Genomic DNA, 26,905 nt, shown 5'->3' with positions numbered 1-26,905 from the left:
TAACTAATCCCCTCTAGGATATGAAATCCATTCATCTTTAAGCAGATACTATTTCCTTATTTATCTTTTGTTCATGATAACAATGGTATAACAACCACACGTTTTACCCATAGCTAGTTTCTATAACAAGATTATTATGTGTGACATAATAATCAGATGTCTTGTTTGCTAACCAAGAATATTAAACTTTAATCTTTTCAGCATTCCAGACCATCATATAAACAAGCAGCCTCCTATCTAAACACTAAGCATTAAGGTTTCTACACCACCAACCGGGAAACTCTTGCACAATTATGCTGTAAAATCATTGCATCCTTCCTCCAGAACAATCTGAGACAAGCATGTCTCCAGATCTTGTCATAATGAGCACAGTCAGTGATGCAGCTGTAGTCAGTGGCAGGGTCCCCAAAAAAGCTAGGACCGGCCCTGGTCAGTGGGCTCCAAGGAAACTCTCCCTGGCTTTGAGATGAGGGAAGGAATCACTTGGCAGACACACGTTGTCCTCTGTACGGCAGAAATCCCCCAAAACCGCAGTACCTCTTCACACCACTGTTGCCTTGACAACGAGGCACAAGCATAATGTCAATATCTCCTCAGAGATGCATTCTTTGCACACTTCTTCTGTTCGCAGTGAGCAACTCTTCACCAACACACTGATTCAGAGAACCCAAAAGGTGGTGCAGAACTATCCAATGCTGCTGTAATCACATTCAGCTACTGAGAAAAACTCAATTTAAATCTCTCTCCCAACGGGTTACAAAATAAAACGGCTGAGTGTCTATATGGTCAGGAATGCTGAAACATGTGAATGTTAAAACAAATCAATGGCAGTAGTCTACCCAGATTCTTTACTCCATTAAAAGTAGTAAAACCACATTGTAAAATCTCTTTTGTCTAGTTGAAGTCCTGCTTACTTCATCTTTAAAATCTTCTTTAATTTGAAACCAAAAAAGGTCTTCCTTCTCCACCATGATCCCCTCTCTACATCAAAGTCCATACAAACTGATGATTTATCTTTAGAAACCATGAGGAATGACAGTTCTCATAAAACACTATTCTTCCTTACTCAGTTCTAAACCAAATGAGCCAGACAGGAAACCCCCTTTAACCACTTGCTTATTCTATTCTTTTTGAAATTGTTTATCTAAGTTGTGTTACAAGCAGGTTAGATCTGTAACAAAATACAAAACTAACTGTATTTAGCGCTATAATTGAAAAACAAGTAATCTGATCATATTTAATGAATATATATGTTTGAACACTTATTATTGCCGGAAAGGTTTCCTCACAAAATGTAATCTCCATTACTAAAGCTCAAACCTAAAGAAATCATCACGGAACAGTTTTCTGTCCTTATCACTTAATTGTCTCAATACAAACTAAAAAGCGTTGTGAAAACTCCCACTCTTGAGAACATCTCAACACTTTATTCCATCTGAGCACGAGTGTTTGACAGACACGCCCTATTAATCCAAAACGGTCTTTAATGGTATCAATTGTGGACTTCCTTAATATGAATTGTAAATGCAAAATATGTTCTCTTTAGAACACAGATAGGACAGTAGCTGCTGAAACTGGTTAATAGCAGTTTTCTGTCAACCTAGTTAAGCATGTTGTTGTTATATCTAGTAAATATATTTTTATTTCATGTTTACTCACAAAACAATATGACATTATTTAGAAACAAGTTTTACTCTCTCTGAACTCTTCAAAACATCTACTTATCTTTCTCTTTCCTCCCTGTGCCCTGCAGCGGCCGGCTCAAGTTTCCTCTCATCTCATCTCATCAATGTGCGTTTGTGCAACACCTCTGTCATGCGTAACCATTTAACAGATTCATTCTGACTGACAACCTTATAACAACCTCCCGTTTACTTTCTACTCTTTCTTCATAAACTTACAAACACAATTAATGTCTACTAATGATATTACAAAAACACTAGGTGGAATAATCCACTATTATGTTCAATTTGAATCAAACTTTAACCTGCTTCATATACTCAGCAAAAGCTATTATTACTTTCCCTCAACGATACTGTATGCAATAAATGCCTCTGAAATATAAGTAAACTTCTCAGTAAATGACAAATACCACGAAATTCACAATGCAATGTTTCTTATTTATTTAAATATCTACGACACATTGATCTATTAATCTTCAATGTTATTCCCTCCTTTTTCAGAGGAAAGCTGTGAAGTGGGGGCTTTCTCGAACCCACGCCTCCAGCCTGCCTCCAGCCTGACTTCGCATATCTTTATCTGACTTTTCTCCCTTATCTTATTCAACGTGCTTCCCCCCCCTTTCAGCCACTAGATGGCAGCAGCAGAGCACAAATGAGCTTCACTCTTCTGAGTGCATTGTCTGAGTTCCACAGACAATCGCTCACACAGGTATTTTAGGTAAAAATCACACAGATTTATTCCCCGTACAGTTTGTCCAGCTTGATAATGTGATGTGTATTTCAACAGACAAGCAAGACCGCGAATGATGAACCCAGGTCTTAGCGAGCCCTTTATCACACGTTAGCTTTTCAAATTAAGTTTACAGACAAAGGGAAATTGAGAGCCGGTCCCGTCACAATTTCGGTGAGGTTTGCGTTCTCTTTCCCCTCGATTCAACATATACCAGACCGCTGGCACTTAGCTTTTAGCCTTAGTCTGCTATTTAACCCCAGTTTTAAACGGCGACCCGATCTAAAATATCGAGTTTCCAGGTTTTGTCGTGCAGGAATATAACCTCGCAACCCACAAACTGCACCGTTTCCACGCCACTCAGGAATAAGTATACCTGAGGTCCACGCCAAACTGCTCTACTTTTCGTTACGCCGGACTTTCTGTCTACCTTGCGATCAACGTTCACGTGTTTTATATAACTTTCCTAACATAGTAAAATATGCATTGTATATTCCATTTAAACTTCAAAAACACTGTGAAACGCCTACAGACAATCCTAAAGTTTTACCTTATTTGTAGTTGCAGGGCCCTGCTGATTGTCTGAGATGTCTAAAAGTGTTTGTTCCCGACCCATTCCGGTCGTCCGGATTCTTCCACAGCTCTGTTTATCAGGCACGTCGGGTCACCATTTGTAAGAGATTTTGTGGGACAACTAGTCCGCATTCCAAATCTCTGCGCGTCCCTAACAAGCTGGTTATCTTACAGGAAGGAATCCAGAGCATACAATTAACCGTTTAACAATAATCCACTTTAATGGTAATATGACAATGCAATACATCCATCCATCCATCTTCTCCCGCTTATCCGTGGTCGGGTCGCGGGGGCAGCAGTTCCAGCAGAGAGCCCCAAACTTTCTTTTCCCTGGCGACATCAACCAGCTCTGACTGGGGGATCCCAAGGCGCTCCCAGGCCAGCGAAGAGATATAATCCCTCCACCTGGTCCTAGGTCTACCCCTTGGTCTCTTCCCAGCTGGACGTGCCTGGAACACCTCCCTAGGGAGGCGCCCAGGTGGCATCCTAACTAGGTGCCCGAACCACCTCAACTGGCTTCTTTCGACGCGAAGGAGGAGCGGCTCAACTCCGAGTCCCTCCCTGATGACCGAACTTCTCACCTTATCTCTAAGGGAGACACCAGCCACCCGGCGGAGGAAACCCATCTCGGCCGCTTGTATCCGCGATCTCGTTCTTTCGGTCATGACCCATCCTTCATGACCATAGGTGAGGGTAGGAACGAAAATGGCCCGGTAGACAGAGAGCTTTGCCTTCCGGCTCAGCTCCCTTTTCGTCACAACGGTGCGGTAAAGCGACTGCAATACCGCTCCCGCTGCTCCGATTCTCCGGCCCATCTCACGCTCCATTGATCCCTCACTCGAGAACAAGACCCCGAGATACTTGAACTCCTTCACTTGGGGTAAGGACTCATTCCCTACTTGGAGTGGACAGTCCATCGGTTTCCTGCTGAGAACCATGGCCTCAGATTTGGAGGTGCTGATCCTCATCCCAGCCGCTTCACACTCGGTTGCGAACCGATCCAGTGAGTGCTGAAGGTCGCAGACCGATGAAGCCATCAGAACCACATCATCTGCAAAAAGCAGTGGTGCAATCCTTAGTCCACCGAACTGCAGACCCCCCCCCCCACGACTACGCCTCGAAATCCGATCCATGTATATTACAAACAGGATTGGTGACAAAGCGCAGCCCTGGCGGAGGCCAACCCTCACCGGAAATGGGTCCGACTTACTGCCGAGGACCCGGACACAGCTCTCGCTTTGGGAGTACAGAGATTGGATGGCCCTGAGTAGAGACCCCCTCACCCCATACTCCCGCAGCACCTCCCACAGTAACTCCCTGGGAACCCGGTCATACGCCTTCTCCAAGTCTACAAAACACATGTAGACCGGATAAGCGTACTCCCAGGCCCCCTCCAGGATCCTTGCGAGAGTAAAAAGCTGATCCGTCGTTCCACGACCAGGACGGAATCCGCATTGTTCCTCCTCAATCTGAGGTTCGACAATCGGCCTGACCCTCCTTTCGAGTACCTTGGAGTAAACTTTCCCGGGGAGGCTGAGTAGTGTGATGCCTCTGTAATTGGCACACACCCTCTGATCCCCCTTTTTGAAAAGGGGGACCACCACCCCGGTCTGCCACTCCTTCGGTACCGTTTCCGACTTCCACGCAACGTTGATGAGACGTGTCAACCATGACAGTCCCTCAACACCCAGAGCCTTCAGCATTTCCGGGCGGATCTCATCCACCCCCGGGGCTTTGCCACTGTGGAGTTGTTTGACGACCTCAGTGACCTCCCCCCGGGAGATTGGCGTTGATCCCCCGTCATACTCCAGCTCTGCCTCTAACATAGAGGGCGGAGTTGTCGGGTTCAGGAGTTCCTCAAAGTGTTCCTTCCAACGTCCCAACACTCCATCAGTTGAGGTCAACAACGTCCCATCCTTACTGTACACAGCTTGGATGGTTCCCTGCTTCCCCCTCCTGAGGTGTCGGACAGTTTTCCAGAACAACTTTGGTGCCGCCCGAAAGTCCTTCTCCATGTCTTCTCAATGCAATACAATCAATACAAATTAAATACAGTTATCTGTGGGATCCCACATTTACCTGATACTCACGTGAGCTAGCCAGAGGAAAGAGAGAGGCTGAATACAGCGTGGTTCCTGTGTTTTATACATTGCTAACAATGGGGGAGTTATCTAAGCCTCCCTTCCAGACCTTTGGCCTTTCGATGCCCAAATATCTCCAACACCTCACTTCTTAAGTTTCCCCAATCACAGTAGCTTAGCTTCATTATCTCCTAGATCTGAGTTCACTGTAAGTCAAACCCTCACCTTTGCTGCTCTCTTGTGGTGTAATCTGCCGTTGCTTACCCTAGCAACTCTTAGGTTAGCCTTCGGCGCGCTTTTGTTTACTTCCTTATTTGCTTTCACTCACTTCCTTATCTGGTTTCACTCACAAGACTGCCCTTGTGAACTGTTGCGCCTGCTTGGTGGGTGATTTAGTGTGAGAATAATGAGTTCTGCAACCTTTTGGCTTATCAGTTTGGACATAACAGGATGCCTCTGTTCTTAATCTGGTTGACCCCGCGTTTTTGTACGACACAGTATTGACACCGTATATTTCCACTGAGGCTCCTCAGCAGTTGGACTTTAACACCGTACTGTACTTTTCCACTCAGACAGCTCAATGTCTTATATTCACTGTTTTCTACACAAATCATTTCCCCTTTTAAGCTTATTCATAGTTTGCTAACATGAATACATACAAATATTTCCTTACATTACTTTAACATCATTTTTCATGGTGGGGCTAAGCCATTTCTTGGTATGGGTGTAGTCCTTTTACTCAGTCAGTAAAAGCATCGTGTAGCTTCAGAAAACTGAAAATATTAGTGTTTGGGAGTTTTAATATAAATATTCATTTGTTATATTTTTAATATAATTCATTTAAAGCATGCTGCAGAATATAAGGTGAGTTCCAGGTGTTTGAGATGAGTGCATTATGCAGGGTAGGATAGTCAGCATTAAGATGCTCAGTGAGGATCAGAGTGATATCAGCCTGATGTCTGCAGCTCAGAGTCAACACAACTCTCTTCATCTCAGCACAGAAGTAAAAGATGGAGAACTGACCTGAGAGTCTCCAGTCTGCAGTCTGGACTCTTCAGAAAGTCACTCAGCAGCTTCACTTCTGAATCCTGCAGCTCGTTGCTACTCAGGTCCAGATCTCTCAGATGGGAGGGGTTGGACTTCAGAGCTGAGGCCAGATAATAACAGCTCATATCTGACAAGCTGCAGCCACTCAGTCTGAATAAAGAAAACATGATTTAAGTTTAGAAAACAATGTTCCCGTTTGAAATAACTCCAGGTTTAATAATCTGTTCAGAGCTGAAGAAGGTTAGAAAGTGGAAACTCCAACAGGTAAAAACTGTAAGAGAGAAACAGTGAAAAGATCTCTCATTAATATTAAAGACAACGCGCTTCTCCTTCAATAATAAAGAGGTGACTTCACATCTGAAACTCTGCTCCATCTACACTAACTCATGATGTGCAGCCAGACCAATACAACCCACAGAAACTGATCCAACTCAAGATCTCAACGTTTACAAAGATCACAAATATTTCAGGATAAGTTTTGAAGAAATGTGAAGAAAAACATCCAGAATATTTATTTTAGGAATAGTGGAGTCATCAAATCACAGCATCTTCAGTTTGAACTATTCAGTCAGTAAAAGCATCGTGTAGCTTCAGAACATATTAGTGTTTAGGAGTTTTAATATAAATATTAGGGCTGTCAAACGATTACAATTTGTAATCAGATTAATCACAGCTTAAAAATTAATTAATCATGATTAATCACCATTCGAACTATGTCCAAAATATGCCATTTATTTATGTATATTGTTGGGAATGGAAAGATAAATGAAAGAAGGCGGATATATCCATTTAACACAGTATCTATGTTTATTGTAACATTGTTCTGTGTGTCAAAATGAAAGACAGCCCACACACCGATCAATCATCAACCCGTGGGGTCTTATTTCATTACATGTTGATTTCTATCAACACGTAATGTTGTATCGATGTATAGAGAGATGTACTACAGAAAAAATATTCTCCGTGGGGACTTCCTGCAACAACACCGCGCCGTTATCTTGATTCTGATTGGCCAGAAGACATTATCAAAGATGTTCTATTGGGAAGACGATCACTAGGTGACAAAAGTTTTCAAAACCGTTTCTGGTCTTCGGTATTTCCAGACAAGAGGCTACTGAAATCAATCTTACTAACTGCTGTCTGTGCAATTTACTCCACGCGAGTTGGCGGACTTTATTTTGCTTACTTGAACATCATTTTTCATGGTGGGGCTAAGCCATTTCTTGGTATGGGTGTAGTCCTTTTACTCAGTCAGTAAAAGCATCGTGTAGCTTCAGAAAACTGAAAATATTAGTGTTTGGGAGTTTTAATATAAATATTCATTTGTTATATTTTTAATATAATTCATTTAAAGCACGCTGCAGAATATAAGATGAGTTTCATGTGTTTGAGATGAGTGCATTATGCAGGGTAGGATAGTCAGCATTAAGATGCTCAGTGAGGATCAGAGTGATATCAGCCTGATGTCTGCAGCTCAGAGTCAACACAACTCTCTTCATCTCAGCACAGAAGTAAAAGATGGAGAACTGACCTGAGAGTCTTCAGTCTGCAGTCTGGACTCTTCAGAAAGTCACTCAGCAGCTTCACTTCTGAATCCTGCAGCTCGTTGCTACTCAGGTCCAGATCTCTCAGATGGGAGGGGTTGGACTTCAGAGCTGAGGCCAGATAATAACAGCTCATATCTGACAAGCTGCAGCCACTCAGTCTGAATAAAGAAAACATGATTTAAGTTTAGAAAACAATGTTCCAGTTTGAAATAACTCCAGGTTTAATAATCTGTTCAGAGCTGAAGAAGGTTAGAAAGTGGAAACTCCAACAGGTAAAAACTGTAAGAGAGAAACAGTGAAAAGATCTCTCATTAATATTAAAGACAACGCGCTTCTCCTTCAATAATAAAGAGGTGACTTCACATCTGAAACTCTGCTCCATCTACACTAACTCATGATGTGCAGCCAGACCAATACAACCCACAGAAACTGATCCAACTCAAGATCTCAACGTTTACAAAGATCACAAATATTTCAGGATAAGTTTTGAAGAAATGTGAAGAAAAACATCCAGAATATTTATTTTAGGAATAGTGGAGTCATCAAATCACAGCATCTTCAGTTTGAACTATTCAGTCAGTAAAAGCATCGTGTAGCTTCAGAAAACTGGAAACATATTAGTGTTTAGGAGTTTTAATATAAATATTAGGGCTGTCAAACGATTACAATTTGTAATCAGATTAATCACAGCTTAAAAATTAATTAATCATGATTAATCACCATTCGAACTATGTCCAAAATATGCCATTTATTTATGTATATTGTTGGGAATGGAAAGATAAATGAAAGAAGGCGGATATATCCATTTAACACAGTATCTATGTTTATTGTAACATTGTTCTGTGTGTCAAAATGAAAGACAGCCCACACACCGATCAATCATCAACCCGTGGGGTCTTATTTCATTACGTGTTGATTTCTATCAACACGTAATGTTGTATCGATGTATATAGAGATGTACTACAGCAAAAGTATTCTCCGTGGGGACTTCCTGCAACAACACCGCGCCGTTATCTTGATTCTGATTGGCCAGAAGACATTATCAAAGATGTTCTATTGGGAAGACGATCACTAGGTGACAAAAGTTTTCAAAACCGTTTCTGGTCTTCGGTATTTCCAGACAAGTGGCTACTGAAATCAATCTTACTAACTGCTGTCTGTGCAATTTACTCCACGCGAGTTGGCGGACTTTATTTTGCTTACTTTAACATCATTTTTCATGGTGGGGCTAAGCCATTTCTTGGTATGGGTGTAGTCCTTTTACGCAGTCAGTAAAAGCATTGTGTAGCTTCAGAAAACTGAAAATATGAGTGTTTGGGAGTTTTAATATAAATATTCATTTGTTATATTTTTAATATAATTCATTTAAAGCACGCTGCAGAATATAAGATGAGTTTCAGGTGTTTGAGATGAGTGCATTATGCAGGGTAGGATAGTCAGCATTAAGATGCTCAGTGAGGATCAGAGTGATATCAGCCTGATGTCTGCAGCTCAGAGTCAACACAACTCTCTTCATCTCAGCACAGAAGTAAAATATGGAGAACTGACCTGAGAGTCTCCAGTCTGCAGTCTGGACTCTTCAGAAAGTCACTCAGCAGCTTCACTTCTGAATCCTGCAGCTTGTTGCTACTCAGGTCCAGATCTCTCAGATGGGAGGGGTTGGACTTCAGAGCTGAGGCCAGATAATAACAGCTCATATCTGACAAGCTGCAGTCCCTCAGTCTGAATAAAGAAAACATGATTTAAGTTTAGAAAACAATGTTCCAGTTTGAAATAACTCCAGGTTTAATAATCTGTTCAGAGCTGAAGAAGGTTAGAAAGTGGAAACTCCAACAGGTAAAAACTGTAAGAGAGAAACAGTGAAAAGATCTCTCATTAATATTAAAGACAACGTGCTTCTCCTTCAATAAGAAAGAGGTGACTTCACATCTGAAACTCTGCTCCATCTACACTAACTCATGATGTGCAGCCAGACCAATACAACCCACAGAAACTGATTCAACTCAAGATCTCAACGTTTACAAAGATCACAAATATTTTAGGAGGAATTTTGAAGAAATGTGAAGAAACATATCCAGAATATTTATTTTAGGAATAGTGGAGTCATCAAATCACAGCATCTTCAGTTTGAACTATTCAGTCAGTAAAAGCATCGTGTAGCTTCAGAAAACTGGAAACATATTAGTGTTTAGGAGTTTTAATATAAATATTAGGGCTGTCAAACGATTACAATTTGTAATCAGATTAATCACAGTTTAAAAATTAATTAATCAGATTAATCACCATTCGAACTATGTCCAAAATATGCCATTTCTTTATGTATATTGTTGTGGGAATGGAAAGATAAATGAAAGAAGGCGGATATATCCATTTAACATACAGTATGTATGTATGTTTATTATAACATTGTTCTGTGTGTCAAAATGAAAGACAGCCCACACACCTAAAAATCAAACTTTGGCTCTGATGCAGCCGTTTCTCTGGCTGCAGTCACCACTGTTCACGAGCAATGTCCCGCCCACAGCACTATCTGATAGGCTATTACTGAAGTGTCAATCAACACTGAAGATTTTCTGGGCGGGAGCCAGCCAGAGAGGCGGGTCCTTCTCAGATTACAGGCAGGTGCGAAAGAACGCAGACACAGACTGAAGCAAGCAGCAGCGCTGAGCGGCAGAGCCATACATGTGTTAAGCCGAAGTTCAATAAACATCCCTATCCCCTATGCTGAAGTTGCAAAAACACCACGATCGTATGATCCAATTCTATCAGTTTCCCAGTTACACAGAGACACGGGAAGTCAGTCAGAGTTGGGGGTGCGTGCAGCGTCTCGCAGCGGAGTAACGGCCCGTCTACACTACAGCGTCGAAAGCTCCAATCTGCTCCAATCTGCCCATTCACTTTCAATGGGGTGACGTCACGTAGCCGCGCTTTTTCGCCGAACTGAATTGTGGGTAGCAGAGCGAGGCGTCTCAGGCGACAGACGTTGAACAATGTTCAACTTCTGTCGCCTGAGACGCCGGAGTAGCCAGCGCCAGCCAATCAAATCCCGTTTCCCAAAATCTGACAGCTGAAGCCGTAGCCAATCAAACCGCGTCTAAGCTGGGAGAGATATCCCGCCGTTCATTTCTATATTTCAAAAAAAGTCGGAGGAGAAACTAACTATCGCCGTAGCAAATCACCCGGTTTTGTATGACCAGACCCTCTTCACCTACCGGGATACAAACTGGAGGAGCCAGGCATGGAGGGAGGTGGCAGAGACAGTGGGTGAAACTGGTAGGGTTTCGCCTGTTTGGGGAGTTTATAGATATATATATATATATATTTATATTTATATATATATTGCTCCCATACAATCCCCGGGGTTTTTTGCTTTGTATGTCGGGGGCGGGAGATTCATGTGATTGGTTGTTGGCCGTGTTGCTTGAATAAAATCCCCAAGCTTCAGACACGCCCAGCTCCAAGCTATTTTTGGAGCTGTAGTGTGGACGCTCCGTGACTGTGGTGCGGAGGGGGGGGGGGGCTGTGAGTGGAGCCTCGCAGTTTTTCAGGTTGATATGTGAAGCTCATTAGCTAGCCAACATGTATCTGGCAAATGTTTAGCAAGATATTGGAAGTGAGGCTAATAGACTAACGTTAGGTCTACTGTAATAGCCTCACTTTTAATAGTTTGCAAAACATTAGCTAGCACTAGTGTTTTGCAGTTGCGAGCAGCTTATTGGGATTGTATGCTAGATAGACAGTCATTGTTTTGATATAATAAATTAAGCATTATTGTTAGTTAAGCATGTCAGCCTGCTGCCCCACTTCTTGTCTCTCTCTAACTCATTGCAGATGGCTGCACTAAAGAAAAGGGCACAGAGAGGAAACCAGTTGTAAGATGTTTAAAAGTTCATTAAACATAATATATGCTTAAATGCATTTCAAAGAAGTTGTGTTGGAGTTTGTGTTATTCTACATTTTGACACCAAGATTTTCTGATTTTACTGCAAATGTATATCGGTTCCAAATATCGGTTATCGGTCTCCTTGATTACTAATAATCGGTATCGGTATCGGCCTTGAAAAAGCCAAATCGGTCGATCCATAATTAAGATGCTCAGTGAAGATTAGTGTGATATCAGCCTGATGTCTGCAGCTCAGAGTCAACACAACTCTCTTCATCTCAGCACCAGTAGCGTGGCGTGGGGAAACATTTAGGGGAAGCCCATTTTTTTGGGTCGGGGGGGTGGTCAATAACGTCACCAGATGAGTGATTACAGCGCCCGGTATCATTTTACACACATTTGTATCACACAGATGCAGGACTTGCACACGCCTGTTATCTAATCGACAGGTCCGCACGCACTCTCCAGCCGAAACTCTCTCGTCTTATTAATTTAAGCATTTTACTTATTAATTTATGCAGACAACTTGTTCATTGTGCTAATGGTTCTTGCTAAATCCAGAGCCTCGTCAATCCTGACACGTCCAAAAAGGTTCAATTTCACAGCACAATCTATGTGATTTTTGAATTTACCGTGCCTCTTAATTGCCCGTGACAGGTTGGCAAGGTCGATGAATCCTGAAGTTGCCCAAGGATTGTTCAGGGAGCATGAATCCTTGTCAAAAGGAAGAAATGGCCAGCAAAATAGACGCTGAAGTTTAGCGCTTCCAGTTAGCCACTCCATGCGGACATAATTGTCCTCATTGAACGTCCGATTCGATCCCTTTTTCCTCTGTGTCCACAGCTCGAGTGCGGGCATTGGCCTGTCATCTGATTTAATTTTTAGTTGCTGCTGTAGCGGAAGTTTAGAAAAGTTATGTTTGATTAAGTACGCCAAATCTCCACCCTCCATAATGCTTCATTTGCTTGATCATTTCTAACGGCGGTGATGACAGTTACAGTATTAAAACTGATGTTGATGTGATTTGATTGGATGGCAGTGTCCAATCAAATCACCAGCCGCCTCTGAAGGGAAGCAAGAGGCGGCTGGCTTCCCTTCGCATGGCCCTGACCAATCACAGGTTGGCAGGGGCATCACGTGGGCCTCATCCGATTGGTCAATCCCTCCATTTTTTTCCACCAAGAGAAGCCAGATTCGGCTGGCCTCCTCTCGCAACAGTGAATGCAATCTACTGTTTCATCTAGAGGGGCGCTGTTTGTTTCACTCTTTGCAAAATACTCAATGAGAATGGGGGAGAGACGGGCCGGCAGCAACACACAACAAAGGAGAATTATGAAAAAAAAAAGTGTTTTTATTTATTTAAATTATAACTACAATCCGAAAAAACAGGGGAAGCCTGGCTTCCCTTGGCCTCCGGGAGAAAACGCCACTGCTCAGCACAGAAGTAAAAGATGGAGAACTGACCTGAGAGTCTCCAGTCTGCAGTCTGGACTCTTCAGAAGGTCACTCAGCCACTTCACTTCTGAATCCTGCAGCTTGTTGCCACTCAGGTCCAGATCTCTCAGATGGGAGGGGTTGGACTTCAGAGCTGAGGCCAGATAATAACAGCTCATCTCTGACAAGCTGCAGTCCTCGAGTCTGAATAAAGAAAACATGATGTAACTTTAGAAAACAATGTTCCTGTTTGAAATATCTCCAGGTTTAATAATCTGTTCAGATATAAAGAAGGTTAGAAAGTGGAAACTCCAACAGGTAAAAACTGTAAGAGAGAAACAGTGAAAAGATCTCTCATTAACATTAAAGAAAACGTGCTTCTCCTTCTGTTACAGTGTGTGCAGGAAGCAGGACCCAAATGCAGATTAATGTGACAAAAAATAGCTCCTTTATTACAAGGCTAACTATTAACAAACACAGAACAGAACACTCACCGCAGACCACGTCAATACACACGACGAACCGACAAAGACAGACAGAAAAACCAGAACTTAAATACACACAAGACTAATCACACAAACAAGACACAGGTGAGGAGGGAGGAGAAAACACAGGGGCCACAGGTGAACACAATCGGGTAATCAGACACACCAGGGAAACTAACGACAGGGAACCACAGACAGATCTAAACAAGACAAAACACCAACACAGACAGATCTTAACAGTACCCCCCCCTCAAGGGACGGATCCCAGACGTCCCAAAAAAAGTCCAACAGGGTGGGTGGAGGGGGTCTGGAGGACGGGCTTGGGCTGACAGCCCAGGAGCACAGCGGAGGACCCGGAAGGGGTCTCGGGCGGACGGCCCGGGGGCAAGGCAGAGTTTGAAAAGGGGGTTATGGAGGGGTGAAGGCAGTGGCAGGAAGAGTCAGGGGGCCGGGCCCGAGGGCAAGGACCGCGGCACTCAGGGGGCAAGGCTCGAGGGCGAAGACCGCGGCTCTCAGGGGGCCGGACTCGAGGGCGAAGACCGCGGCCGGGAAATTCAGGGGGCCAGCCTCGAGGGTGAAGGCCGTGGCTCTCAAGGGGCCGGGATCGAGGGTGAAGACTGCGGCTCTCAGAGTGCCGGGATCGAGGGTGAAGACCAGCCAGCTCCGGAGGCCGGGCAGGAAGACGCTGACGGGACAGCGCCGGAGGCCGGGCAGGACCCGGTGTCGGAGCTGGTGGGACAGGCCTCGGCAGGATCCCCCACGGAAGAGGACCAGGACACGGGATTGGCAGGAACCCTGGCAGGAGAGCAGTCGGCGGGACCTCCAACGGGACAGGACATAGGGTTGACAGGACCCCCGGCAGGAGAGTAGTCGGTGGGGCCTCCAACGGCACAGGACATAGGATTGGCAGGACCCCCGGCAGGAGAGTAGACGGCGGGACCTCCAACGAGACAGGACAAAGGGTTGGCAGGACCCCCGGCAGGAGAGTAGTCGGCGGGGCCTCCAACGGCACAGGAAAAAGGGTTGGCAGTACCCCCAGCAAGAGAGTAGACGGCGGGACCTCCAACGGGACAGGACAAAGGGTTGGCAGGACCCCCGGCAGGAGAGTAGTCGGCGGGGCCTCCAACGAGACAGGACAAGGAGCTGGCAGGACCCCCGGCAGGAGAGTAGATGGCGTGACCTCCAACGGGACAGGACAAAGGGTTGGCAGGACCCCCGGCAGGAGAGTAGTCGGCGGGGCCTCCAACGGCACAGGACATAGGATTGGCAGGACCCCCGGCAGGAGAGTAGACGGAGGGACCTCTAACGAGACAGGACAAAGGGTTGGCAGGACCCCCGGCAGGAGAGTAGACGGCGGGATCTCCAACGGGACAGGACAAAGGGTTGGCAGGACCCCCGGCAGGAGAGTAGACGGCGGGACCTCCAACGGGACAGGACAAAGGGTTGGCAGGACCCCCGGCAGGAGAGTAGACGGCGGGACCTCCAACGAGACAGGACAAAGGGTTGGCAGGACCCCCGACAGGAGAGTAGTCGGCGGGGCCTCCAACGGCACAGGAAAAAGGGTTGGCAGGACCCCCAGCAAGAGAGTAGTCGGCGGGGCCTCCAACGGCACAGGACATAGGATTGGCAGGACCCCCGGCAGGAGAGTAGACGGAGGGACCTCTAACGAGACAGGACAAAGGGTTGGCAGGACCCCCGGCAGGAGAGTAGACGGCGGGATCTCCAACGGGACAGGACAAAGGGTTGGCAGGACCCCCGGCAGGAGAGTAGACGGCGGGACCTCCAACGGGACAGGACAAAGGGTTGGCAGGACCCCCGGCAGGAGAGTAGACGGCGGGATCTCCAACGGGACAGGACAAAGGGTTGGCCGGTAAGAATTTAACCAAATCTTGATTCCTCAGCGTAAGGTGGACTGCATCTGCCAGAGCAGCATCTCGCTGCTGAACCCTGACCGCTCCTATCCATCGATGAGCGCAGTCAGACAAACAAAGGTATAATCCACTAGTTCCTGCTCAAACGGATCTGCTGGGCCCATATCGTTGGTCGGTTCGTAATGTTACGGTGTGTGAAGCAGGAAGCAGGACCCAAATGCAGATTAATGTGACAAAAAATAGCTCCTTTATTACAAGGCTAACTATTAACAAACACAGAACAGATCACTCACCGCAGACCACGTCAATACACAAGACGAACCAACAAAGACAGACAGAAAAACCAGAACTTAAATACACACAAGACTAATCACACAAACAAGACACAGGTGAGGAGGGAGGAGAAAACACAGGGGCCACAGGTGAACACAATCGGGTAATCAGACACACCAGGGAAACTAACGACAGGGACTGAGGTTACCTACTGTAACCCAGCTTCTATGAGGAATGGCGCAGCCCTCTAAGGCTATCGCTATTGGGTTATCCCTCTGCGCCCCGCGCAGCACTGAAACACTTGTAGTCCACACCCACCCGCTAGGTGGGCCCCACCCTCGGGCCTCCTTCCGGTATAAATAGGAAGGTGGCCCGGCAATCTGCTCCCATACAATATAACTTTTCTTCAGCTATTCGTAGAGCCAGTGGGGCCCAGCGCTTAGAGGGCTGCGCCATTACTCATAGAAGCTGGGTTACAGTAGGTAACCTCAGTTCTATTTCGTATATGGCTTCGCCCTCTAAGGCTATCGCTATTGGGTTAAGGGCGAAGCATGATGTAGTCTGCGCCCCACTGGGTCCGCCCGGCACTAGAAGCATAGACACACCTGCTCAATAACACCCCTCTGCCTGTTGTGCCATGCGTAATGGCGCATCACCGTCCCTGGAACATAGCAAAACATGCCTATCTTCCCGACGGGGTGAAGGCTGGGAACAATACATACCGGCCGCTGTGAGAAAGTAGAGACGAAGGTCCCACCTTATCCTGCGATCATAGAGGGGGAACAGCTGCTCTCTGCGTGTCAGACAGGTAGGAGAGCGCTCAGCTGGATCCCTGACGTCACTCACTCTGATCAGGCACTCCGTACGAAGTGTGTCAGAGTAAAAGAACATCCCTCTCATACGATGGGAAAAGGGCCGCTCTCCGCGTGCCGAGAGGCAGGAGAGAGGCGCACAGCTGGTTCCCTGACGTCACTCACTCCGACAGGACACCCAGTACAGGGTGTGTCAGAGAGGAAAGAATGAATACATCAACAGGGGGAAGACCAAGATGCAGCAGTGCAAATATCTTCCACTGACATTCCTCCGTGCAAAGCCGTGGAGGAGGAATTCCTCTGGTGGAGTGCGCATTAATGTTCTCCGGGGGCTCCACCCCAGAGGAGACATATGCCTGCGACACAGCCTCACACAGCCAGTGTGACAGCCGTTGTGCAGACAGAGGTTGCCCGATCGAGCGCTCTCTATAGTGCACAAACAGGCGCTGAGAACGGCGCCAGGCTGAACTGCCATCTCCTTGGATCCGGAGAGCTGACAAATCACTCACCCTTTTCTCTGATAGAGCCAAAAGTAGTACTACTTTGGCTGAACACAGTTTAAGGGGAACCTGATCAGGTTCAAATGGGGCTTTGCTTTAGTGCGCGTAACACCCAAGCCAAATCCCACTGAGGCGCCAGTGTGCGTGACACAGGTCTGAGTCTCAATACTCCTCGCATACAACGGCTGCTGCGTTCTGCGAGCCCCTCGGTTAAATTCGCCGGGAATATACATTGCTCTGATGGAGAGCAACGTGTGTGCGCGCCCAGAACAGCAGCCGCCTGGCTGCGTTCAGAAGCTGCGCAGATCGTACTCCTCCCTGGCGATTGAGGTAGGCTGCTTCCATAGCCGTGGCCTGTTGTCTGTGCACTTTTAGGCAAAAGGGCTGCGAGGGAGTTTCCACACGCTGCATTTCACTCCGTCTCTCATCATGCGGCGCGTACACGCCCAGAGGATGAGAGGTGTGTGTATGCTGTCCACACGAGGCGTTATAACGGTGCTCGTGGATTTATTATGACCGTGTGTAGGAGGCATATCTGGGACAGAGGAATGCCGCGAGCTCTGCAGTTTATAAACCAATAGGTTTAAAACAGCAGGCTTCTGCAGCAAATGAACCACCTCTGGTGTGTCCCCCTGTTGGAAGAGACCCCGGGGGATCATCACGTGACCAGCTGACGCCAACGCCGAGCAGCTGCGTCACGGAGAGGGCTGTGTGGGTTGTGACATGCCGGAGGAGAGCTGTCAGTTTCTCCACTCGCTGCCGCGAGAGCCGCGCTCTGCTGGCTGAGTTTATCTTCTTCCAATTTCTTATGAAACCCAGGCTTTGACAGATGCGATACGAGATGTACCGTCTGTAAAGCGACTTCCTCCCTGGAGCGAGCCAGCAAATAGCAGGTTGTCCAGAGGAAACCACACTCTCATCCCTCCTCTGTGTAGTGGGAGGAGCCAGGAAATATCCGACGGCAGACGATTGTCTGGTCTGATATTCCCTGAAATGAGAAACGCAGGAATTTCCTGTGTTTCGGGATGAGGGGTACGTGGAAGTATGCATCCTTCAGGTGGAAGTGAACCAGTCGTCCTGGTGAACACATTCCAGCACCTGTTTGATCGTCAGCATGTGGAATACTGACAGATCGAGGATGTCTCATTGCCCCAGTCTTTTTCGGGATTAGAAAAATAACGGGAGTGAAAACCCCTGATTTTCCTCCCTTTGAGGAACCCTGGAAATATCCTCTTTCAACAGGAGTTCCAGCGGCTCGGATTGGAGCGCAAGACATAGCTTCTGGGAGGACAGGAGTGTTTCCTGTATCCCATTGAACTGTGGGGGGGAGAGGCGAACTGCAGGACGTATCCTCTGCTGATCAGCCTGCTCATCCATCTGTCCATCAGACCCGCGCGCTGCCACTCTGAGAAAAACTCTGAGAGCGGGCGCACGTGCTCGAGATGTGTTTTTGGTCGTCATGGTGACGAGCCACGCCAGAGCCCCTGCCGCCGCTGCCCGTGAGGCAACCCAAGGCGGGGGCCTCCACACGCTGCGTCTCACTCCGACTCTCATCATGAGGCGCGTACACGCTCAGGGGATGGATGGAGGTATGTGAAGCGTTATAACGGCGTTCATGTGTTTATTAAGGCCGTGTGTACGAGGCGTATCTCGGACAGAGGAATGCTGCGAGCTCTGTAGGTTATTAACAGGGGTTAAAACCGGCAGGCGTCTGCAGCGAGCCCTGCTGTCTACTTAATCAACAGATTAGTGGCAGCCGGCTTAATTAGCGAGCTCTGCAGTTTATTAACCGATAGGTTAAAACTAGCAGAATTCTGCAGCGAGCCCTGACGCCGTGGCGCTGCGGGCGCTGCCGCTGGGGCACTCAGCCTCCCGTGAGGCGAAAGGGCTGCGAGGAAGCCTCCACACGCTGCGTTTCACTCCCGCTGTCATCATGAGGCGTGTACACACTCAGGGGATGAGTGGAGGTGTGCGCAGTGTTGTCCACATGAGGCGTTAAAACGGCGCTCATGGGTTATTATGACCGTGTGTCAGGATTCTCATGTTTTGTCACGTTTGTAGTTTTCTATGTCTGGTTATGGGTATTTTCCTCCTGGTATATTGTCTGGTCTCTTTTCCCTGTGTTTTCATGTCTGTCGTTAGTTTCCCTGGTGTGTCTAATTTCCTGATTGTTTTCACCTGTCACTCCTTGTGTGTCTCCTGTGCTCATCAGTGTCAGCTCCGCCCCTGATTGTTCCCACCTGTGTCCAGGATGAGTTTTGAAGAAATGTGAAGAAAAACATCCAGTATTTATTTTAGGAATAGTGCAGTCATCAAATCACAGCATCTTCAGTTTGAACTATTCAGTCAGTAAAAGCATCGTGTAGCTTCAGAAAACATTAGATGTTTAGTTTTATTAGAAATATCTTCTTGTTGAATTTTTTATATCATTCATTTAAAGCACGCTGCAGAATATAAAATGAGTTCCAGGTGTTTGAGATGAGTGCATTATGCAGGGTAGGATAGTCAGCATTAAGATGCTCAGTGAGGATCAGAGTGATATCAGCCTGATGTCTGCAGCTCAGAGTCAACACAACTCTCTTCATCTCAGCACAGAAGTAAAAGATGGAGAACTGACCTGAGAGTCTTCAGTCTGCAGTCTGGACTCTCCAGAAGATCTCTCAGCAGCTTCACTTCTGAATCCTGCAGCTTGTTGCTACTCAGGTCCAGATCTCTCAGATGGGAGGGGTTGAACTTCAGAGCTGAGGCCAGATAATAACAGCTCATATCTGACAAGCTGCAGTCCTCGAGTCTGAGTAAAGAAAACATGATGTAACTTTAGAAAACAATGGTTTGAAATATCTCCAGGTTTAATAATCTTTTCAGAGCTGAAGAAGGTTAGAAAGTGGAAACTCCAACAGGTAAAAACTGTAAGAGAGAAACAGTGAAAAGATCTCTCATTAATATTAAAGACAACGCGCTTCTCCTTCAATAAGAAAGAGGTGACTTCACATCTGAAACTCTGCTCCATCTACACTAACTCATGATGTGCAGCCAGACCAATAAAACCCATAGAAACTGATTCAACTCAAGATCACATCTGTTAGAGAATATTTTAATGATATCTGTGCAGGGGAGAATTTTAGTGTTTTCCTATGTGTCTTGCCTGCAACTTAGAGCAGGGCACAGGTCAAAGGTCCTGCCTTCCTGTGGGGGAGTGTGGCCAACTGCGCAGATGACTTTAACAGACTTTCTTTGTCTCTAAACATGTGTGTGATCGATTATGATGGAAAGAGTGCGAATATAGGCGCCTCCTATATTCTCTGTGTAGATTTGCGCTGTGTTTCTGTGTAACCTTTAGTGTTGGCTTGGGATTGACATGAGGAAGTCGTGTGAAAACCTTGCTATTGCTCCCGGCCGTTGGATCTCTCAATAAATCCCAGTGTTTGACATTCAGAATTCCTGCTCCTCGCGTGTCTCTCTGAGTCCTGATTTCCATTGCAACAGAAGTTTCCCTTACAAATTGGCGTCACGAACAGGATACCAAAAGATCTTCAGAGGCTGGTAAGTACATTTCTATTTTGAGATTGCTTGCCAGTATCTGAGGTTGACGGTATCATACAATTACCTGTAAAAAGAACTGAGCTGCAATGTGATAGATTTGTAAAAAAAATCGCCGAATTCTGGAGGTCTCAGTGGTCAAACTGGTTAAATTAACAGCAGAAATCGGCTCAAATCTGCCTGCAGCTGCTGCTGGGTGTGTGTGATTTCACCCCCCCACCCCCTGCGGAGAGCAGACAGAGAGGGAGAAGCACAGAGTGCCACATATTCTTTTCCTCACACCATTTTGTCGATTTGGAACAAAACAGAACGGCTATAAGATGGGAAGGGTGGTATGCGGGAAATGTGACATGTAGCTGTGTTTCATAACTGATGAGTTGTTAAATTTGGCTGTGGTTGGAAGACAGGGTAAATAAAAGACTCTGCTCGCCGGACGGGACGAGCAAAGCACCGCTAAATTAGCATAGTGGTTGTTGATTTGAGAATAAATTAGTTATTGCTCTTCAACAGATTGGAAAAGCACATAGTCATTGGTTCCGCAATTATTGCCATTTTTGAACTAAAGAAAGTGGTTGAACGTGGTCTGGGAATGTCATATATGAATTGCTGAATATGAGTAAGTAGGAACTCATAATTAAACAGATATTTCCCTACCCCCTCTGAGACTCTCCCTAATTCGGATTAAATTAAGCTGGAAGGGTTTTTTGTCATGCTGGCGATTGTTGAGAGTTCATGTCTGTTTGTATAATTGTTTCGTGTTTGTTTGTCTACCCGCCGTCTTGTGCATGCGTTGTAACAACTCATAATGAATCAGTCCACAGCCAGGGTAAAATGAACTAAACTTTAGTTATCTCACCAAAAGTAAATGACTTCAGAAAAATAAAACAATAATGTAAAGATGAAAAGCTCAAACAGCTCAATGTTGTATTATTTGTTTCATTTATTCTTAATCTATGTATTATATGGTAATAATGAATAACAAAACGTAATGTATTGAACACATTCCGAAACAAAGAAGATAAGACAGAACCAGACTCAGGCATGAGGACTGGCTTATCTAAAGCCAGTTGAGTAGCACTTGAAGTACTTGGCTCTATGAAACCTGATGTACTTTATGATTCTGTTTTCTTCAAGGTTGTGTCTTCCTAGTCGAATGTACTTATTGTAAGTCGCTTTGGATAAAAGTGTAAGCTAAATGCAATGTAATGTAATGATACTCAGACAGTAATTGAAACTTTTGCGCTGTTGCTGCAAAATGAAAACCTTGTTGATTGTCTGTTTCCAACTGGCCACTGGAATCAGATAATTGATATACGTTGAAGTTCAATTACAGTTTAAATATAGTTTAACATTCTTTATTAAACTGTTTCAAATTATTTCTAGTACAATTGGTCTATACAGACATTACTACAATCCTAATAGTTGTCAAATACTGAGCTTATGAACAATAGAGTAAAGGTCGCTGGTTAAGCCAGGATCAATATACTTGTTGAGGTTTTATTGTGCACATAATAAATGTGTTTAAATGAATTGAGCAATTTTTAAAGGAGTATAATGTTGCAATTTTTTAAGATAAGTAATTGCAGTTCAAAGATAGATGTTGTTTTCTCCTTCTCTTGTTCACAAGCACACAAAATAAATCATAAACATTTCCAAATCCGAACAGACAGAGAAGTAAACTAAACTATTTTGCTCTTCATTTTTTAATTGGGATTTTCCGCTACATAACAGAAGACTTAATACAGGAACGTTTTAAAGACAAGTCAGGGACAGTTAAAAAAAATGGTGCTATTTGACACATGGAGAGGTTTGCATTTTTGGACGGAATCTCCCCCTTCCTCTGCTCCTAAAGTCCTGCACCCGAGGTCAGACACAGGTGTGACCTCTGGAGGGGAAGAGAATCTGAGCAGACCACAGAGCGACCATTGGGTTTTTTTTTATGGCCTAAAGGCACAAAGAGGAACATCTGGCTACCCCCAATCACACACACACACACACACACACACACACACACACACACACACACACACACACACACACACACACACACACACACACACACACACACACACACACACACACACACACACACACACACACACACACACACACACACACACACACACACACACACACACACACACACACACACACACACGTGTAAGTGATTTACAGTTACTAAATCAGCCTACTATCACCTAAAGAACATATAAAGACTAATGTCACAGCAGGATTTGGAAAAACTTGTCCATGCCTTTATCTTCAGTAGACTGGACTACTGCAATGGTGTCTTCACAGGTCTCACTAAAAAACCTATTAGGAAGCTGCAGCTGATTCAGAACGCCGCTGCTGGAGTCCTCACTGACACTAAGAAAGTGGATCACATCACTCCTGTTCAGAAGTCTTTACACTGGCTTCCTGTGTGTCAAAGAATAGATTTCTAAATACTGCTGCTGGTTTATAAAGCACTGAATGGTTTAGGCCCAAAATACATTTCTGACCTCCTGCTAACTGATGAACCATCCAGATCTCTCAGGTCTTCAGGGACTCTCAGGTCTTCAGGGACTTCAGGCAGCATTCAGTTATCATGCTCCAAATATCTGGAACAGACTCCCAGAAACCTGCAGGTCCGCTGCAACTCTGACTACTTTTAAATCCAGGCTGAAGACTTTTCTCTTTGTCGCTGCTTTTAATTGAACAATTCACATCTTAGACCGCACTGTAACTTTTATCCATGTAACTTTTCTTGTAATGTTTAATTGAACTATTCATATCTTAGACCGCACTGTAACTTTTATCCATGTAACTTTTCTTGTAATGTTTAATTGAACTATTCATATCTTAGACTGCACTGTAACTTTTATCCATGTATTTTTCCTTTTAATGCTTATTTTATTAGCTTTTCTTTTTAATGCTTAATGTCTTTCATTTTTTGTAAAGCACTTTGAATTGCCTTGCGTTGAAAAGTGCTATATACATAAACTTGCCTTGCCCTGCCTTGCCTTAATCCACTTTGTGTGAGGAGTGGCAGATGGTTTTGGCGGGCAGAACAACTGAGGCAGCAGGTAGTGGTGGCAGAGGTGCCAGGGAGTCACATCTGATGGAGATGGATAGAGGCATTTATTTTAATTGTAGCAGTCAGTTTGTGGTTCTGGCAGCACTGTTGAGCATTTTCATAGATGTGTTTTCATGCCTCTGTGTAAGGCTTAGTCTTTCTATCTGTATAGCCACTGGTGTAACTAAGTTCATAAACTCAACAGGTACTATACTTGGGCACTATTTTGTGATACTTGTACTTTATTTGAGTATTTCAATGTTTTGCTACTTTATTCTTCTACTTCTACAGTTCAGAGGTACATGGTGTATTTCTACTCTGCTACATGTATTTCATACCTTTTAGTTACTTTACGGATCTGGATGAATTATGTGAAATATAATCAAGTGTTAAATCAGACTTTAGTTCCACCTGGAGTAAATCCACCAGCTACCCTGCAGTATACAAAGTACTTCAGACTAGCTGCACCTTCACCAGCTTTGAGAACACTTTCATGATCAATCATTATAAAACACATCATATATATTATTCTGAAATGGACCAATCTGCACAACGACTACCTTTACTGTCGCTATTTCCACTATATTTTGATGAGAATACCTTTATACTTTTACTTGAGTAACATTTTTAATGCAGTACTCTTGCTGTAACGTAGTATTCCTACACTCTGGTACTTCTACTCAAGAACAAGATCTGAGTACTAAAGCTAACGTTAGCCAGAAAAAAATTTCAGTTCACTTCACGCTCCGACAGGGAGCTCTGCTCTGAACACCTGAACGGCCCGTTCTAACAGCTGTTCACCAGCGGTCCAGTCTGTAAGAGTCACTCCGGACCACATAATATGGGAGGAAGAACACCATGCGGCAATGTTGGCACATAACAGCTCGCGGCTGCAGATTGTCACGTAGTGATCGTCTTCTCAAATAGGACATCTTTGATAATGGAAAGATGAATCAAGATAACGGCGTGGTGTTGTTGCAGGAAATCCCGACGGAGAATAATTTTGCGGTAACACATCTCTATATACATTGATACAACATTACGTGTTGATAGAAATCATCACATAATGAAATAAGACCCCACGGTTTGATGATTGATAGGTGTGTGGGCTGTCTTCCATTTTTCACACACAGGACAGTGGGGGATATCCACCCTTATCCACAAATGTAAAGTAATTCACACAGCCTTTTTCCTCTGTGAGGAGCAGCAGGTTCAGCTTCATTTAAATATGTCGTGTAGTAATAGATGGATTTATTTTTCATCTCAAGAGAGAATGTGTATTTTATGTTAGTATTTAAAAAAATCCCCCCAGACAGCGCCGCTGCGGGGGTTGGGTTTTTAGCATGTCAATTTTGTCACACAAATGTGCCTTTTTATTTCATACAGTTCAATTTGGATTGAGACAGGGAAATAATCCAAACCTCATGCGTGGCGTTTCACTGTCAAGGGGAGCGTGTATGTAATTACATTTCAAATACTGACTTGAGCCCCACCACTGTATGGGTTAGCCCTACCATAGATTACCCAACACAAATACTCAGGAGCTGATAAGTCAATTAATTGCTTATCATGACAGGCACACAATAAAACAGTGGAAACAAACATGTGTTTGACTTTCATTAGTGAATGAAACCGTGTGCCCATTTATAGACTGTGTCCAATATTGCGCATTTGTATATATTATATATATCCTAAATATATGCTAAGGTCGCGTTACTGACACGATAGCAGTCATTTCGTGCGCATGTGTGTAATTAAACCCATGATATCGAAATCTCACTCCAGCCAGGTACCCAGAGTTGGCAACCTTGCCCACACCCCAATAATATTTGTATTGCAGATCTACATGAATCACACAAACGACCTATTTTGGATTCAAAAGGTGACAAGTTTGCATCCCTGCTTGTTATCCTTTCATTACAGAGCTGGGAAAATGGTGTATTGATTAGATTCTGATCCGTGCAAGTCCTATTTTAACTGACTTTAGTTTCTAATATTAATGATAATTTGATTTCAACCCATAAGTAATTATTTAACTTAACTCAACATTTCACATGATGGATTAGTGTTCCACATTTTTCCCACTAATTTCTTTTATGATTGAGCCACTGGTAAAGAGAGACATTGATGACTTTGTGTTCCTTTTTGTTGGTTGTTCCTCGGACGGCTTCACTAAAAGTCACCCAGCTCTGCCCTACTACAGACCGGCTGTGTGCAGTCACAGAGATGCTATGGCTGCGCTACATGACATTAATGGTCTGGTCCGAGAATGGACACCATTTCCTGCTCCCAGAGAGAATGACATTCCTCAAACTGAACTCTACAAGCCGTTGATACTGTCTCACATGGGTCTGCTTCCCCCCCACCGAGCCATGAACTGAAAGCTTGACGTCTGCTCTGAACACTTGGAAGCCTCCCTGTCACACCAGCACCAAACCCTTGGGTCAGTCAGATGAGACTAACGGCTTCACTTAGGGCATAAGGGTCAGAAATATGACTCTCGTTACCATGGAGTGGTTTGTTTGTTTTTTTAAGGCTATCCATACTGCTATGCAGAGGATGCCTGTAAGATTGGAAAGCATGTTTAGTATAGGCCTGATGTCAGGGGCCTCTTACTGTCTACTACACATATTTACCATTTTTCCACCTGGTGAAACGAGAGGCTGCACGGAGCTTAGGCTAAAAATACAACCATTCTGTTCTGCTCTAACGATTCAATTTATAGATTCTATATCAAAATAGTTTGTTTTTATTGTTTCCAATGATAACGTCACCTTAAGTGGAGGAATGCAAACCTGTTTTCAAATGTAAGGTTTTGAATTTTTTTGACATTTCTCAGTAAAGACACCCTCAGACGCCCACTATCATTCATGCTCCTTCAGTGGTAACTCAGATGTTAAGGGGGATGAAGCTTTTCCTCCCAAATCAGAGATGCTTTGTTTGTTTTCAACAAAGGTGTGCATTTCCTGCATAATATATGGTTCTCACAATTGTTTTTGTTAGTTGCGCACAGCTGATACTGAGTTTTCTCGAGTGATGGATTATGACCTCTACCATGCTTACATGGACTCTTATGTTTTATTTCATATCTAACTGAAGTAAGAGAGAATAGAGAGAGCTGTGAGAGAGATGGGAGATGAGGATGTGAGAGGGATGTGGAAGAGAGAATAGAGAGATGAGGATAAGAGAGGGATAGGAAAGAGAGAAGAGTTATTTGCAAGTTGCGTGCTGATACTGAGTTTTCTCGCTTAATAGCTTATAGACGATACCATGTTTAAATAGACTCCTACGTTGTTATTACATTATGTGACATAAGTAAGAAAAGGGAGGGGAGAGTCAATTATATTTGAGTAATTGATCTCATATTGAAACATTCATTTCTCAAACCTATG

The 26,905-nt window shown here is 44.6% G+C and overlaps 1 protein-coding gene across 1 annotated transcript in view; it reads right to left on the bottom strand.

Annotated features, from left to right (window-relative positions):
- LOC117451749 (NACHT, LRR and PYD domains-containing protein 14-like) overlaps positions 1-26,905 on the bottom strand; it is a 69,038-nt gene that overhangs the window by 19,493 nt on the left and 22,640 nt on the right. The window contains exons 11-15 of the mRNA XM_071203912.1: positions 19,536-19,709; positions 13,008-13,181; positions 9,209-9,382; positions 7,645-7,818; positions 6,090-6,263 (exon numbers count right to left, since the gene is read on the bottom strand). Coding sequence (XP_071060013.1) covers positions 6,090-6,263; positions 7,645-7,818; positions 9,209-9,382; positions 13,008-13,181; positions 19,536-19,709 — 870 coding nt within the window. The remainder of the gene's footprint in view (positions 1-6,089; positions 6,264-7,644; positions 7,819-9,208; positions 9,383-13,007; positions 13,182-19,535; positions 19,710-26,905) is intronic.

This window comes from Pseudochaenichthys georgianus, chromosome 8, assembly GCF_902827115.2.
Source record: "Pseudochaenichthys georgianus chromosome 8, fPseGeo1.2, whole genome shotgun sequence".
Taxonomy (NCBI): domain Eukaryota; kingdom Metazoa; phylum Chordata; class Actinopteri; order Perciformes; family Channichthyidae; genus Pseudochaenichthys; species Pseudochaenichthys georgianus.
The sequence above is the reverse complement of the archived record's forward strand: the minus strand, read 5'-3'. Positions and strand labels throughout refer to the sequence as shown.